This window comes from Budorcas taxicolor, chromosome X, assembly GCF_023091745.1.
Source record: "Budorcas taxicolor isolate Tak-1 chromosome X, Takin1.1, whole genome shotgun sequence".
In the NCBI taxonomy this organism is placed as follows: domain Eukaryota; kingdom Metazoa; phylum Chordata; class Mammalia; order Artiodactyla; family Bovidae; genus Budorcas; species Budorcas taxicolor.
In genome coordinates this window covers 81,874,418-81,892,294 of record NC_068935.1, presented here as the reverse complement: position 1 = coordinate 81,892,294, position 17,877 = coordinate 81,874,418, and the positions used below count along the sequence as shown (strand labels likewise).

The 17,877-nt window shown below is 37.7% G+C and overlaps 1 protein-coding gene across 1 annotated transcript in view; it reads right to left on the bottom strand.

The window, feature by feature from the left end:
- The window catches only part of OPHN1 (oligophrenin 1), a 597,166-nt gene that overhangs the window by 368,490 nt on the left and 210,799 nt on the right, over positions 1-17,877 (bottom strand). The window contains exon 3 of the mRNA XM_052663238.1: positions 14,620-14,681. Coding sequence (XP_052519198.1) covers positions 14,620-14,681 — 62 coding nt within the window. The remainder of the gene's footprint in view (positions 1-14,619; positions 14,682-17,877) is intronic.

The following is a 17,877-nucleotide window of genomic DNA, read 5'->3' as shown; positions in this document are numbered from 1 at the left end:
TCAATGGACATGAGATTCAGCAAAGTCCAGGACATACTGAAGGACAGGGAATCTGGCATGCTGCAGTTCATGGGGGTCAACAAAGAGTCAGATACAACTTAGCCACTGAACAACGACAACAAGAAAAGAACAACAAGAAAAGAATAGAAAGCCCTGAAGTAAATCTACAGACACATAGTAAATTAAACTATAAGAAAGGATGCAAGAAGAATATACAGTGGATAAAATATAGTCTCTTCAATAAGTGGTGTTGGAAAAGCTGGACAGTTACATGTGAATCAATGAAATTAGAACGCCCCTCACACTCTATATAAAAATGAACTCAAAATGGAAGAAAGATCTAAATATAAGACATGATACCATAAAAATTCTAGAGGAGAACATAGGCAAAGCATTCTCTGACATAAATCAGCAATGTTTTCTTAGCTCAGTCTCTGAAAACAAAATAAATAAAAACAAGAATAAACATGAGATGTAATGAAACTTAAAAGCTCTTGTATGGCAAAGAAATCATCAAACTGAAAAAACAACCTACAGAATAGAAGAAATTATTTGCAAACAATGTGAATAACAAGGAGTTAATAGCCAAAATATACAAACAGCTCACACAATTTAATATTTAAAAATTAAAAACTAGACAAAAGATCTAAATAGACATTTTCCAAAGAACTATAGATGGTCAACAGTCACATGAAAAGGTACTAAATATCACTAAATAATTAGAGAAATGCAAATCAAAACCACGAGGTATCACCTCACACATTCGCAGGATCATACAGAAAGCTAGGGAATGCCAGAAAAACATCTACCTCTGTTTCATCGACTACACAAAAGCCTTTGACTGTGTGGATCATAATAAACTGTGGAAAGCTCTTAAAGAGATGGGAATACCAGACCATTTTACCTGTCTCCTGAGAAACCTATATGCAAGTCAAGAAGCAACAGTTAGAACTCTGTATGGAATAACTGGTTGGTTCAAGATTGAGAAAGAAGTACAACAGGGCTGTCTGCTGTCACCCTGCATGTTTAATCCATATGCTGAGCACATCATGAGAAATGCCAAGCTGGATAAGTTGTAAGCTGGAATCAAGATAGGTGGGAGAAAGATCAGCAACCTCAGATATCTGGATGATACCATTCCAATGGCAGAAAGCAAAGAGGAACTAAAAAATCTCTTGATGGGGGTGAAGGAGGAGAGTGAAAGAGCTGGCTTAAAACTAAATATTAAAAAAAAAAAACAAAACTAAGATCATGGCATCCAGCTCCATTACTTCATGGTAAATAGAAGGGCAAAAAGTGGAAGCAATGACAGATTTTTTCTTTGGGGGCTCTAAAATCACTGCAGATGGTAACTGTAGCCATGAAATCAGAAGACGTTTGCTTCTTGGCAGGAAAACAATGGCAAACCTGGACAGTGTGTTGAAAAGCAGAGACATTATTTTGCTGACAAAGGTCCATATAGTCAAGGCTATGGCCTTCCCAATGGTCATGTACGGTTGTGAGAGATGGGCCATAAAGACAGCAGAGCACTGAAGAATTGATGCCTTCCAACTGTAGTGCTTCCCTGGTGGCTCAGAGGTTAAAGCGCCTGCCTGCAATGTGGAAGACCTGGGTTCGATCCCTGGGTCGGGAAGATCCCCTGGAGAAGGAAATGGCAACCCACTCCAGTATTCTTGCCTGGAGAATCCCATGGACTGAGGAGCCTGGTGGGCTACAGTTCACAGAGTCGCAAAGAGTCAGACACTCTGAGTCACTTTCACTTTCAACTCTGGTGCTGGAGAAGACTCTTGATAGTTCCTTGGACAGCAAGGAGATCAAACTAGTTAATCTTAAGGGAAATCAACCCTGAATACTCATTTAGAAGGACTGATGTTGAAGCTGAATTTCCAGTAATTTGGTCATCTGATGTGAACAGTTGACTCATTGGAAAAGACCCTGATGCTGGGAAAGATTGAGGGTAGAAGGAGAAAGGGGCATGAGAGGATGAGATGGCAGGATGACATCACCAATGTAATGGACATGAACTTGGGCAGATTTTGGGAGATGGTGAGGGACCGGGGGACTTGGTGTGCTGCAGTCCATGGGGTCACAAAGAGTCAGACACAAGGGGGCAAGTGAACAACATCACCTCACACTGGTCAGAATGGTCATCATTAAAAATTCTACAAATAATAAATACTAGAGAGTATACAGAGAAAAGGGAACCCTTACACAGTTTGTGGGAATATAAAGTGGTGCATCCACTATGGAAAACAGTATGGAGGTTCCTTAAAAAACTAAAAATAGAGCTACCATATGATCTAGCAATCACAATCCTGTGGATATATCCAAAAAAATGAGACTTTAATTCCAAAAGATACATGTACCCCAATGTACATAGCAGCACTATTACAACAGCCAAGACATAGAAACAACCAAGTGCCCATCAACACATGTTTGGCTTAAGAAGATGTGATATATATATCACATCTTACACATATCGTGTGTGTGTATATATATATATATATATATATATATATATATATATATATTCATTCTGTGCTTAGTCGCTAAATCATGTCTGACTCTTTGCAAGCCCATGGACTGTAGCCCATCAGGCTCCTCTGTCCATGGGGATTTTCCAAGCAAGAAGAGTGAAGTGGGTTGCTATGCCCTCCTCCAAGGGTTCTTCCCAACTCAGGATCGAACTCAGGGCTCCCACATTGCAGTCAGATTCTTTACTGTCTGAGCCACCAGGGAAGCCGATACACATGTGGTATATATATACACTATATATATATGTATATATAAAAATATACACACATATGTATATATAAGCACAGATTCATACAATGAAATATTGCCATTTGCAGCAACAGGGATGGACCTAAAGATAACCATACTAAGTGAAGTAAGTCAGACAAGTATCATATAATATCATTTACATGTGGAAGCTAAAAAATAATACAAGTGAATCTATATACAAAACAGAAACACACTCACAGACATAAAAAGTAAATTTACAGTTACCAAGGGGATAGGATTAACACAAACAAACTACTATACCTAAAATAGATAAGCAATGAGGATTTACTGTATAGCACAGGGAACTATATTCAACATCGTGTAATATCTGATAATGGAAAATAATTTTAATGTATATGTATCTGAATTATGGGCTTGCCCAGTGGCTTGGAAATAGAGAATCCACCTGCAATACAGAAGACATGGGTTCAGTCCCTGATTCAGGAAGATCCCCTGGAGAAGGAAATAACAATACACTCCAGGATTCGTGCCTGGGAAATCCCATGGACAAAGGAGCTTGACAGGCTACAGTCCATGGGATCACAAAAGATTCAGACATGACTAAGTGACTAAACAAAAGCAACATATATCTGACACAATATTTAAATTAACTATATTTCAAGATTTTTTAACATTGCAAAAAAATGTATAATATTGCTGAAGAAATAGACAAATAGATCAGTGGAAGAGAACAGAGCCCAGATATAGATTCACACAAAAATAATCTATTGATCTTTGCCAAAGAAGCTAAAGTAATTCAATGGAAAGAGGACAGTCTTTTCAGAAATAGTGATGAAACAACCAGATATCCACATTTAAAAAAAAAATCTGGAGACAATCTTTACAGTTTCTCAAGAATTAGCTCTAAAGGGGGAAAAGGCCAGAAAAAGATGGCAGAGGAGTAAGATAGGGAGATGGTCAGCCTCCCCACAAATACATCAAAAACTCAATAAGATATGGAGCAACTCCTACAAAGCAACCTGTAGGCAACAGCAGAAGACCCCAGGCCTCCAGGGGGCAGGCTAAGCTCCCTGGAATGAGGTAGGAGAGAAGATGGAGATATAAAAAGGGAAAAGGCACAGAACATCTGGACGGGAGCTTGTGCACTGAGAGAGGGAGGGAGGGAATTTGGAAACAGGGGCAGTTGCCATGAGCTGGGAGGCAACCTCATTGTGGGGAGGGGTATCTGCACAATCTCAGAAGGCTGGACAAAGCAGAGACTTAGAGGTCGGAGAACAGAGAAGGCTGCACTTCTCAGCCCATAGACAGCTCACAGACTGTGGTCCCAACCAGACACTGGGCTCAGGGAACTGAAACAAGCCCACAGAAGCCCTGTGGTACAGAGGGTGGGCCCAGGGTGCCAAGAAAGGCGTGGCATACAAACCTCTGTAACACACACAAACCTCACAGCATAGAGAGCAGGCCTGGGGGTCCAAAAGAACACACACGCCCTGCGACATAGAGGGCAGGCCCAGTGAGACGGGACAAGTGCACACAGGTCCCCACCTCACCCACTCCACGCAGAGAGTGGGCCTGAGACAAGTGCACACAATACCTGCAACATAGAGGGTGGCTCCAGTAAACCAAGCAAGCAAATGCACACAAGCCCTGTGACATATAGGGCAACCTCAGGGGACTGAGGGAAGCCCATACACGTCTCCGTGATACAAAGGGAAGGGTCAGGGAGCAGAGAGAGAAAGATCCATACAGGGCCCGACTTGGCAAGCTTTGGTCTGCAATCCAAGGCAAGACCAGGAAACAGAAGCACCAGAGAAGATTCCAGGGACAAGTAGGGGGCTGGAGACAGTAAAATTATCCTGAGAGGGCCACTTTGAAACAGCTGTGGAAATAGATGTGTCTAACACTGACAAAGCCAGGATTGTCCAAAGGTATACTGAACCGACAGACACCCCCCAAACCGACCAACGTACACTGCACTGCCCTTCAGAGAGACGAGATTCAGCTCCATCAACCAGAAGAACACAGGCACAAGCTCCGACAACCAGGAAAACATCACAGGACATTAATCCAACCCCATCCATGGGGGCAGACTCCACAAACAGAAGAACTACCATCTTGAGAACTTTTTTTTTCCTTATGAATCACTGTTTATTCCCCCTACATACTTCCATGTTCACATTACCCTTTTGCAGTGCTGTAGAGTTTTCCTCTTTGTTTTTCTTGTTAAAAAAATTCTTTTTAAGATTTTTTTCACCATTTTTTTGTGATTTTTGTGATTTTGTTTTTTATATATTTGACTGCTTTCTTAAACTTCTTTATCAGCTGTAGCTATTCCTGAATATACATAAACCTTTGTCACATGTCTCTATTTATCTTTGCTTTGCTATTTTTTCTCTTTTATTTACCCTCTCTTTCATGCCCTTCCTTCTTTTCTCTCCCTTCTCCTCTTTCTTTTCTCTTTCTCTTCTCCCTTTTTTCCTTCCCTCACTTTTTCTTTTTTCATCATGTAATTTAAATTGTTGTGCTATCTTTGCTATATTCCCCAGATAGCACTCTGCCCAGGCTCAGCTTTAAATACTGAACATTAGTGAGCTCTGCTTTCAATTGGTCATTATCAACTTTGGTTTCCCTTGTTTACTAAGTCAGTCACCTGTACTCTTTTCTTTAGAATATTTTGGTTATAACTGTGTGGGTGGAAGTATGTATGTGTCCCATTATTTCTGTAATTACCTGCTTGATCTGCTTGATCTCCTCTAACTAGAACACAGGCACAAGTCACCCCTAACAAAAAGTCAATGCAAACCACTCAACCAACCTTTCTCTCCAAGGGCAAAAACCAAAAGGAAGAAGGAATACAATTATAAAACCTGTGAAAAGGAGACTTCAAATGGAGCAAGTTAGAAAAAAGCATGGAAAGACAGAGGAATAGAGAACAAATGAAAGAATAAGGTAGAAACTCACAAGAAAAAATAAATGAAGAGGAAATAGGCAATCTACTTGGACGGGAATTCAGAACAATGACAGTAAAGATGTTCCAAAGACTTGAAAATAGAATGGAGAAAATGCAAGGAACAACACAGTTAATATAATCACCAAGGATGTAGAAAAAAATAAAGAATAAACAAACAGATAATGAATAACACAATTACTGAAGTTAAAATATTCTAGAAGGAAACAATAGCAGAATAACTGAGGCAGAAGAATGGATAAGTGAGCTGGAGGACAAAATGGTGGAAATAACTGCTGAAGAGCAGAATAAAGGAAAAAGAATGAAAAGAATTGAGGATATTCTCAGAGACATTTGGGACAACAATAAATGCACCAATATTCGAAATATAGGTGTCCCAGAGTAAGAAGGAAAGAAAGAAAGGCACTGAGAAATATTTTTGAAGAAATTATAGTTGAAAACTTCCCCAACATGGGAAAGGAAATAGTCAATCAAGTCCAAGAATCACAGACAGTCCCTTAGAGGATAAACCCAAGGAGAAACACATTGAGACACATATCAATCAAGCTAACAGAGATTGAACACAAAGAAAGAATACTAAAAGCATCAAGGGAAAAGCAACATACAAGGGAAAACCCACATGATAAACAGCAGATCGTTTAGCAGAAACTCTGTAGGCAAGAAGGGTATGGCAGGATATATTTAAAGTACTGAAAGAAAAAAAAATCTACAACCAAGATTACTATACCTGGCAAAGATCTCATTCAGAATTGATGGAGAAACCAAAAGCTTCACAGACAAGCCAAAGTTCAGAGAGTTTAGCACCACCAAACCAGCCTTATAACAAATACTAAAGGGACTTACATAACCAGCAAACACAAGAGAAAGGAAAGACCTACAAAAACAAACCCAAACCAATTAAGAAAACGCCAATAGGAACATGCAATGCACAAATCAAAAAATACAGAATGGCTGAATGGATATAGAAACAAGACTCATATATATATATATATATGTCATCTACAAGAGACCCACTTCAGACCTAAAGTAAAAGGAAGAAAATAAAAGCATGAAAAAAGATATTCCACGAGAATGGAAACCAAAAGAAAGCTGGAGTGGAAATCCTTAATTCAGACAAGACAGACTTATTACAGGAGGCAAAGAAAGACATAATGATCAAGGATATAATGATAAAGGGATCAATCCAAGAAGACATAACAATTGTAAAGATGTATGCGCCCAACACAGGAGCACCTCAATACAGAAGGGAAACACTAACAAGCATAAGAGGGGAAATTGACAGCAACACAGTTGATGGTAGGGGACTTAAACACCTCACTTATACCCATGGACAGATCATCAAAACAGAATCAATAAGGAAACACAATGGACCAAATTGATATCTTCAGGATTTTACATCCAAATGTAGGATATACTTTCTTCTCAAGTGCATATGGCACATTCTTCAGGATAGACCATATCTTGGGCTACAAATCAAGCCTCAGTAAATTTATGAAAATTGAAATTGCATCAAGTATCTTCTCTGACCACAACGCTGAGACTAGAAACTCACGGCGATTAAACAATATATTACTAAATAACGAAGATGTTACTGAAGAAATAAGAATGGAAATAAAAAGATTCCTAGCACAAATGAAAATGAAAACATGATGAGCCAAAAATTATGGGGTTCAGCAAAATCAGTTCTAAGAGGGAAGTTTATAGTAATATAATCCTGCCTTAGGAAACAAGAAAAACATTGAATAGACAACCTAATTCTACATCGAAAGCTGCTGGAAAAAGAAGAACAAGAAACCCCAAATTAATCAAAAGGAAAGAAATAATAAAGATTAGAGCAGAAATAAATGACAAAGAAATGAAGGAATCAAGTAAAGATTAATAAAACTAAAAGCTGGTTCTTTGAGAAGATAAACAAAATTGACAATTTACTAGCCAGACTCATCAAGAAAATCAGGGAGAAAAATCAAATTAAAAAACAGAAATGAAAAGGAAAGGTCACAACAGACAACACAGAAATACAAAGGATCATAAGAGAATATTATGAGCAATTATATGCTAATAAAATGGACAACCTACAGGAAATGGACAGATAATCAGAACAGTTCAACCTCTCAAGACTGAATCAGAAAGAAATACAAATTATGAACAAGGCAATTACAAATACTGAAATCAAAACTGTGATCAAAACTCTCCCAGGAAACAAAAACCCAGGGGCAGATGGCTTCACAGGAGAATTCTATCATACATTTAAAGAAGCACTAATGCCTATTTTTCTGAAACTATTCCAAAAAGTTGCAGAGGAAGGAACACATTCAAACTCATTCTACAAGTCCAAAATTACCATGATAACAAAATCAGGCAAAGGCAACACACAAAGAAAGAACACTTCAGGCCAATATCACTGATGAACATAGATTCACTCCTCAACAAAATTCTAGCAAGCAGAATTAAACAACACATTAAAAAGCTCATACACCATAACCAAGTTGGATTTATTCCAGGGATGTAAGGATTCTTCAATATACACAAATCAATCAATGTGATCCACTATATTAAAAAACTAAAAGATAAAAACCATATGATAATCTCAATAGATGCATAAAAAGTCTTTGACAAAATTCAGCACCAATTTATGATTAAAATGCATCCAAAAATGGGCAAAGAAAAAACCTACCTCAACATAGTAAAGATCACATATGATAAGCCCACAGCAAACATTCTCAGTGATGAAAAACTGAAAGCATTCCCTCTAAGATAAGAAACAAGACAAGGGTGTCCACTCTCATCACTATTATTCAACATAATTTTGCCTAGCTATGGCAATTAGAGAAGAAATAGAAATAAAAGGAATCCGGATCGAAAAGAAGAGGCAAAGCTCTCACTGTTTGCAGATGACATGATACTATACATAGAAAAGCCAAAAGAAACCATCAGAAAATTACTAGAGCTAATCAGTGAATGTAGCAAAGTCGTGGGATACAGGGTCAATACACAGAAATGGCCTGCATTCCTATATAGTAACAATGAAAAATCAGAGAGAGAAATTAAGGAATCAATCCCATTCACCATTGCAACAAAAAGAATAAAATATCTAAGAATAAACCTACCTAAGGAGACAAAAGAACTGTATATCAAAAATTATAAGATACTGATGAATGAAATCAAAGATGACATAAACAGATGGAGAGATATTCCATGTTCCTGGGTAAGAATATCTACATTGTGAAAATGACTATACTACCAAATTCAATTTACAAATTCAATGTGTTTCCTATCAAATTACCAATGGCATTTTTCACAGAACTTGAACAAAAAAGTTCACAATTCATACAGAAACACAAAAAAGCCCAAATACCCAAAGCAGTTTTGAGAAAGAGGAATGGAGCTAGAGCAATCAACTTTTCTGACTTCAGACTATACTACAAAGCTACAGTCATCAAGACAGTATGGCAATGGCACAAAAGCAGAAATATGTAACAGTAGAACAAGATAGATAGCCCAGAGATAACCCATGCACCAATGGGTATCTTATTTTGACAAAGGAGGCAAGACTATACAATCGGGCAAAGATAGCCTCTTCAATAAGTGGTGCTGGGAAAACTGGACAGCTACATGTAAAACAATGAAATTAGAACACTTTTGAATGCCATATACAAAAATAAACTCAAAATGGATTAAAAACCTAAATATAAGACCAGAAACTATAAAACTCTTAGAGGAAAATACAGGCAGAATACTTGAAAACATGCTAAAAGCAAGATCCTCTATGACCCACCTCCTAGAGTAACAGAAATAAAAATAAAGGTAAACAAGTGGGACCTAATTAAACTTAAAAGCTTTGGTATAGAAAAGGAAGCTGAAAACAAGGTGAAAAGACAACCCTTCAAAATGGGAGAAAATAATAGCAAAGGAAACAACTGATAAAGAATTAATTTTGAAAATATACTATCCACTCATATAACTCAATACCAGAAAAACAAACAGCCCAATCAAAAAGTGAGGAAAAGACCTAAAGAGACATTTCTCCAAAGAAGACATACAGATAGCTAATAAAGACGTGAAAAGATGCTCAACATCACTCATTATTAGAGAAATGCAAATCAAAACAATGAGATACCACCTCTCACCAGTCAGAATAGCCATCATCAAAAAGTCTATAAACAATAAATGCTGGAGAGGGTATGGAGAAATGTAGATTGATACAGCCACTATAGAAGACAGTATGGAGATTCCTTTAAAAACCAGGAATAAAACCACCACATGACCCAGCAATCCCATTATTAGGCATATAACCTGAGGAAACCAAAATTGAAGAAGACACATGTATCCCAATGTTTACTGCACTACTATTTACAATAGCTAGAACATAGAAGCAACCTAGATATCCATTGACAGATGAAAGGATAAAGAAGCTGTGGTATATATATACAATGGACTATTACTCAGCCATAAAAAGGAATGCATTTGAGTCAGTTCTAATAATGTGGACATACCTAGAGCCTATTAAGCAGAGTGAAGTAAGTCAGAAAGAGAAATATAGATATCATATACTAAGGCATATATATGGAATCTAGAAAGATGGTACTGATGAATTTATTTTCAGGGCAGCAATGGAGAAACAGACATAGAGAACAGACTTATGGACATGAGGGGAGGGGGGGAGGGAGAGGGTGAGATTCATAGAGAGAGTAACATGGAAACTTACAATACCATATGCAAAATAGATAGCCAACGGGAATTTGCTGTATGGCTCAGGAAACTTAAACAGGGGCTCTGTGACTATCTAGAAGGGTGGGATCAGGAGGGAGATGGGAGGGACATCCATGAGGGAGGGGATGTGGGTATACTTATGGCTGATTCTTGTTGATGTTTAACAGAAAATAAAATTATATAAAGCAATGACCCTTCAATTAAAAATAAATAAATTTTTTAAAAAGAAAACAAACAAAAAAATAATTAGTTCAAAAGGGTCATAGACCTAAATGTATAACATAATTATAAAACTCCTACAAGATCTTATGCCAGTGCATAAGTGTGTCCAATTCTCCGTGACCCTTTGGATTGTAGCCCATGAGGCTCCTCAACATGGGGAATTTTTCAGGCAAGAATATTGGCGTGGGTTACCATTTCCTCCTCCAGGGGAATTTCCCAACCCAGGGACTGAACATATATCTCATGTATTTCCTGTATTACAGGCAGATACTCTACCCATTGAGCCTTAGGGAAGCCTCACAAAGTAACATATGAAACCATATAGATGACTTGTTTGGTAATGCCTTTTTAGATACAACCCCAAAAGCATGATTGATGAAAGACCTGATAAAATGGACTTTATTCAAATTCAAAACTTCTGCTCTGCAAAAGACTTTCTTAAAAAAATGAAAAGATAAGTCACAGACTGAAATATTTTATGCAAAGAACATTTCTGATAAAGGACTGGCATCCGAAATATACAAAGAAATCTTAAAACTTAACAATAGGAAAAAGAAATTAAGACAAAGAGTTGAACACTACTGAGAGACTTTCACTTTCAAGAAGTAGGCAAAAGACATGAACATGTCCCTCATGAAAGATGATGTATAGATAGCAAATAAGCATATGGAAATATGTTCCAAATCAAATGTCATCAGGAAAAAGCAAACTACAACAGCAAACATTTACCATTATACACAAAGGAACATTTCATATAAGGATGGGCATGATAAACGACAGAAACGATAAGTACCTAACAGAAGCAGAAAACATTAAGAAGAGGTGATAAGAATACACAGAAGAACTATACAAAACAGGTTTTAATGACCCAGATAACCACGATGGTGTGGTCACTCACTCAGAGCCACACATCTTGGAGTGTGAAATCAAGTGGCCTCAGGAAGCATTACTAAGAACAATCCTAGTGAAAGCAATGGAATTACAGCTGAGCTATCTCAAATCCTGAACAATGATGCTATTAAAGTGCAGCAATCAATATGTCAGCAAATTTGGAAAACCTACCAGTGGCCACAGGACTACTGGAAAAGGTCAATTTTCATTCCAACTGCAAAGAAGGGTAATGCTAAAGAATGTTCAAACTACTGTACAATTACACTCATTTCACACATTAGCTAGGTAATGATCAAAATCCTTCAAGCTAAGCTTCAGCAGTATGTGAACTGAGAACTTCCAGATGTATAAACTGGATTTACAAAAGGCAGAGGAACCACAGACTTAATTGCCAACATTTGCTGGATCATAAAGAAAGCAAGGGAAGTCCAGAAGAATACCTACTACTGCTTCATTGACTACACAAATGTATTTGACTGTGTGGGCAACAACAAACCATGGAAAATTCTTAAAGAGATGGGAATACAAGACCACCTAACCTGTCTCATGAGAAACTGGTATGCAGGTCAAGAAGCAACAATTAGAACCAGACATAGAAAAATGGACTGGTTCAACATTGGGGAAAGAGTATCTCAAGGCTATATATTGTCACCCTGCTTATTTAACATGTATGCAGAGTACCTCATGTGAAATGCTAGACTGGATAAAACACAAATTAGAATCAAGATTGCTGGGAGAAATGTCAAAGACCTCAAATATGCAGATGATACCACCAATGGCAAAAACTGAAGAGGAATTACAGAGATTCTTGATGAGGGTAAAAGAGGAGAGTGAAAAGCTGGCTTAAAACTCAACATTCAAAACACTAAGATCATGGCATCTGGTCCCATCATTTGCTGGCAAATAGAAGAGAGAAAAGTAGAAGCAGTGACAGATTTTATTTTCTTTGGCTCCAAAATAACTGTGGGTGGTGACTGCAGCCATGAAATTAAAAGACACTTGGTCCTTGGAAAGAAAGCTATGATAAACCTAGACAGCATACTAAAAATCAGCAACTTCACTTTGCCAACAGAAATCTGTATAGCCAAAGCTATGGTTTTTCCAGTAGTAATGTACTGATGTGACAGTTGGACCATAAAGGATGAGTGCTGAAGAATTGATACCTTCGAATTCTAGTCCTGGAGAAGACTCTTCAGAGTCCTTTGGGCTGCAAGGAGATCAAACCTTGCAGTTAATCATAAAGGAAATCAGCCCTGAATATTCACTGGAAAGACTGAGGCTGAAGTTCAAGCTCCACTGCTTTGGCCACGTGATGCAAAGAGCCAACTCATTGGAAAAGAACTTAATGCTGGGAAATTCTGAAGGCAGGAGAAGAAGGAGGCAACAGATGACGAGATAGTTAGCATCATCAACTCAATGGACATGAGTTTGGGCAAACTCCAGGAGATAGTAAAATACAGGGAAGTCTGGCACACTGCAGTCCATGGAGTCACAAAGAGCTGAACATGACTTAGCAATTAAACAACAACGAAAATACATATTAGAGTGGGTGAAATCCAAATCACAGCCAAAATCAAAAGCTTGCAATGATGTGCAGCAACAAGAACTGTCATTCATGGCTGGTGAGATTGCAAAATGGTACAGCCACTTTGGAAAACAGTTGGGCAGTGTTTTACAAATCTAGACCTACTCATCACACAATCTAGAAATTGTATCCCTTAGAATTTACTGAAAAGAGCTGAAAATTTATATCCACATAAAAATCTGTACACAGATGTGTATGGAAGTTTTTTCATAATTGCCAAAACTTGGGAGTAACCAATATATTCTTCATAAGGTGAAACAATGAAGAAACCATGGCACATCCATATAGTGGAATATATACTATAATATATGCATACATATTATTCACTGACCAAAAGAAATGAGTTATGAAGCCACGAAAAGACATAGAGGAACTTTAAATGCATGTTGCTAAGTCGAAGAAGCCAATCTGAAAAAGCCATATTATACAACTCCAATTATATGACATTCTAGAAGAGGCAAAACACAGTAAAAAGATAAGTGTTTGTCAGGGGTTTGGGTGTCAGAAAAAGTAGAGGCAATCACAGGAGATTTTTAGGGCAGTGAAAATATTCTGTATGATGAGACTTTGATGTCGTATATATGCCATTAAATATTTGTCAAAAGTGATAAAATATTCAACACAGAAATTGAACCCTAAAGTAACTATGGACTTTAGCTAATAATATTGTGTTGATATAGGTTCATTAATTGGAACAAATGCAAGTTGTTAATAATAAGGGAAACCACACATGCATGATGTTAATAATAAGGGAAACTATATGGGGAGTGGTGGCAAGGAGAAAGGGAGTACAGTTTACCTTTGAACAGTGCAAGTGTTAAGGGCATAAGCCCCAACCCTGTGCAGTGAAAACTCTGCATATAGCTTTACACTCAGTCCTCCAGCATCTGAGGTTCTGTACCCATAAATTCAACCAAAGTCAGATCATGTAGTACTGTCGTATTCACTGAAAAGTACCCACATATAAGTGGACTCACAGAGCTCAAACACATGTTCAAAGGGCATCTGTATATGAAATCTCTGTATTTTCACTCAATTTTTCTACAAAACTAAAACTGCTCTAAATATCAAAGTCTATTAACATTAAAATGAATTAGATTTTAAATGTAAGAAAAAGTTATCACATAGATATAAATAAAACTATCACATTTAAATGTAAACATATAAATATAAACTCATTATTCCTAAAAGCAGATAAACACAAATAGATAATTTGTTTAAGAACACTAAAGACCACAATTTTTGTCAATATGTTCAACAGCCAAATTTAATGTCCTCTCAAGTATTATCTCACTGAAATGAATAGAGTGATTTCCCTTTAAACTCTCAGAATGGGAACTTGAGATAGAATAACCAAATCAAATTCCAGTCTTTATAGTACCCAGGTTGTAATGAGACAGAAATTCAAACAAAAAAGCAACACTCCAACTAATGAGGACAGAAAAAATGTCCAAAGTCACCCATGATCTTGGCTCCCGGCCAAGTGTTAATGACCTACCATCATCATCCTCTCGTTTTCTACTTCGTTGAGCAATTCAGCAAATTCTTTGAAGGATTCAGCTGAAAGGACAGAATAAAAGATAAACCAAATTAATTATGGTCCTTGACGGGCAAGTGGGCAGAGGTCTAAGGGAAAAGAGGTAGAAACCAGTGCCACAACGCAATGGCATCACTACAGGAACCAGTGCCACAACCCAATGGCACCACTACAGGTGTCAAATCTAAGGACAAAAGAAGAAAAGTTCAGTACCTATTCAATCCAATATTGATTTCCTTTTTCCTTCTCTTTTCTTGGGGGAATGTTCCTACCTCAGCTTTTCCCTGCAGTTTTGATATGTAATTGACATATAACATTCTGTAAGTTTAAAGTGACTTTGACAAGTGCTAAAAAAAATAAATACAAGTTAAACATATAGTTATCATATGATTCAGCAATTCCATGCCTTGTATATTCGCAAAAGAACTGAAAACATATCCAGACAAACATTTCTGTACAAATATTGTTGACTGTTTTATTCACTGCTGTTTGTTGCTCAGTCAATTCAGTATGTCCGACTCTTTGCAACCCCATGGACTGCAGCACATCAAGCTTCCCTGGCCTTTACTCACTCCCAGAGCTTGCTCTAACTCATATCCATTGAGTCGATGATGCTATACAACCACCTCATCCTGGCCCTCTTTTCCTTTTCTCTTCAATTTTGACCATCATCAGGGTCTTTTCAATGAGATGGCTCTTTTAATCAGGTGGCCAAAAGACTAGAGCTTCAGCTTCATTCATACCGATGAATATTCAGGGTTAATTTCGTTTAGGATTGACTGGTTTGATGTCCTTGCTGTCCAAGAAACTCTCAAGAGTCTTCATCAGTATCACAGATTGAAAGCATCAATTCTTAAGCACTCAGCCTTCTTTATGGTCCAAATCTAACATCCTTACACAATTACTGGAGAAAAGAAAGCTTTGACTATACAGACCTTTGTCAACAAAGTGATGTTGCTACTTTTTAATATGTCGTTTAGGTTTGCCATACCTTTTTACTTCCGAGAAGCAAATGTCTTTTAATTTCATGGTTTCAGTCACCGTCCACAGGGATTTTGGAGCCCAAGAAAATAAAATCTACCACAGTTTCCATTTTTTCCCCATCTATTTGCCATGAAGTGATGGGACCAGGGGCGATGATCTTAGATTTTAAACGCTCAGTTTAAGCCAGCTTTTACACTCTCCTCTTTCACTATCATCAAGAGGCTTTTAAGTTCCTCTTCATTTTCTATCGTTAGGGTGGTATCATCGGCATATCTGAAGTTATTGATATGATTCTCTGCAATCTTGATACCAGCTTGTGATTCATGCAGCCTAACGTTTTGCATGATGGATTCTGCATAAAAGTTAAATAAGCAGGGTGACAAGACACAGCCTTGACATACTCCTTTCCTAATTAGGAACCAGTCTGCTGTTCCTTGTCTGGTTCTAACCGTTGATTCTTGACCTGCATGCAGGTTTCTCAAGAGGCAGGTAAATTGGTTAGTATTTCCATCTCTTTAAGAATTTTCCAGTTTCTGGTGATCCACAAAATGGACCAGTACAAAATGAAGCAGGGCAAAGGCTAACAGAGTCTTGCCAAGAGAACACACTGGTCACAGCAAACAACCTCTTCCAATAACACAAGAGAAGACTCTACATACACATGGACATAACCAGATGGTCAATACTGAAATCAGATTGATTGTATTCTTTGCAGCCAAACGAAGAAGCTCTATACACTCAGCAAAACAAGATCAGGAGCTGACTATGGCTCAGATCACGAACTCCTTATTGCAAAATTCAGACTTAAATTGAAGAAAGGAGGGAAAACCACTACACCATTCAGGTATGCCCTAAACCAACTCCTTTATTATTACACTGGAAGAGACAAATAAATTCAATAGATTCAAGATCTGATAGACACAGTGCCTGAAGAACTATGGACAGAGGTTTGTGACATTGTACAAGAGGCAGTGATCAAGACCATTGCCAAGAAAAACAAATGCAAAAAGGCAAAATGGTTGTCTGAGAAGACCTCAAAATAGCTGAGAAAATAAGAAAAGCTAAAGGCAAAGGAGAAAAGGAAAGATATACCCATTTGAATGCAGAGTTTCAAAGAATAACAAGGAAAGATAAGAAAGCTTTCTTCTGTGATCAGTGCAAAGAAAGTAGAGGAAAACAACAGAATGAGAAAGACTAAAGACCTCTTCAAGAAAATTAGAGATACCAAGGGAACATTCATGCAAAGATGGGCACAGTAAAGGACAGAAATGGTATGGACCTAACAGAAGCAGGAAATATTAAGATGTGACAAGAATACACAGAACTATACAAAAAAGATATTCAAGACCCAGATAACCATGATGGTGTGATCACTCACCTAGAGCAAGACATCCTGAAATACGAAGTCAAGTGGGCCTTAGGAAGCATCACTATGAACAAAGCTACCGGAGGTGATGGACTGCCAGTTGAGCTACTTCAAATCCTAAAAGATGATGCTGTTAAAGTGCTGCACTCAATATGCTAGCAAATTTGGAAAACTCAACAGTGACGACAGAACTGAAAATGGTCAGTTTTCATTCCAATCCCAAAGAATGGCAATGCCAAAGAATGTTCAAACTACCACACAATTGCACTCATCTCACACACTAGCAAAGTAATGCTCAAAATTCTCCAAGCAAGGCTTCAACAGAATGTAAACAATGAACTTCCAGATTTCCAATGGATTTAGAGGAACAAGAGATCAAATTGCCACCATCCGTTGGATCATAGAAAAAGCAAGAGAATTACAGAAAAACATCTACTTCTGCTTTATTGATTATGCCAAATCCTTTGACTATGTAGATCACAACAAACTGTGGAAAATTCTTTAAGAGATGGGAATACCAGGCCACCATACCAACCTCCTGAGAAATCTGTATGCAGGTCAAGAAGCAACAGTTGGAACTGGCCATGGAACAACAGACTAGCTCCAAATTGGGAAAGGAGCACATTAAGGCTGTATATTGTCAGCCTGCTTATTTATCTTCTATGCAGAGTATATCATGTGAAATGCCAGGCTTAATGAAGCACAAGCTGGAATCAAGATTGCCAGAAGAAACGTCAGTAACCTCAGATACACAGATGACACCACCCTTACTGCAGAAATTGAAGAGGAACTTAAGATCCTCTTAATGAAAGTGAAAGAGGAGAGTGAAACAGTTAGCTTAAAACTCAACATTCCAAAACTAAGACCAT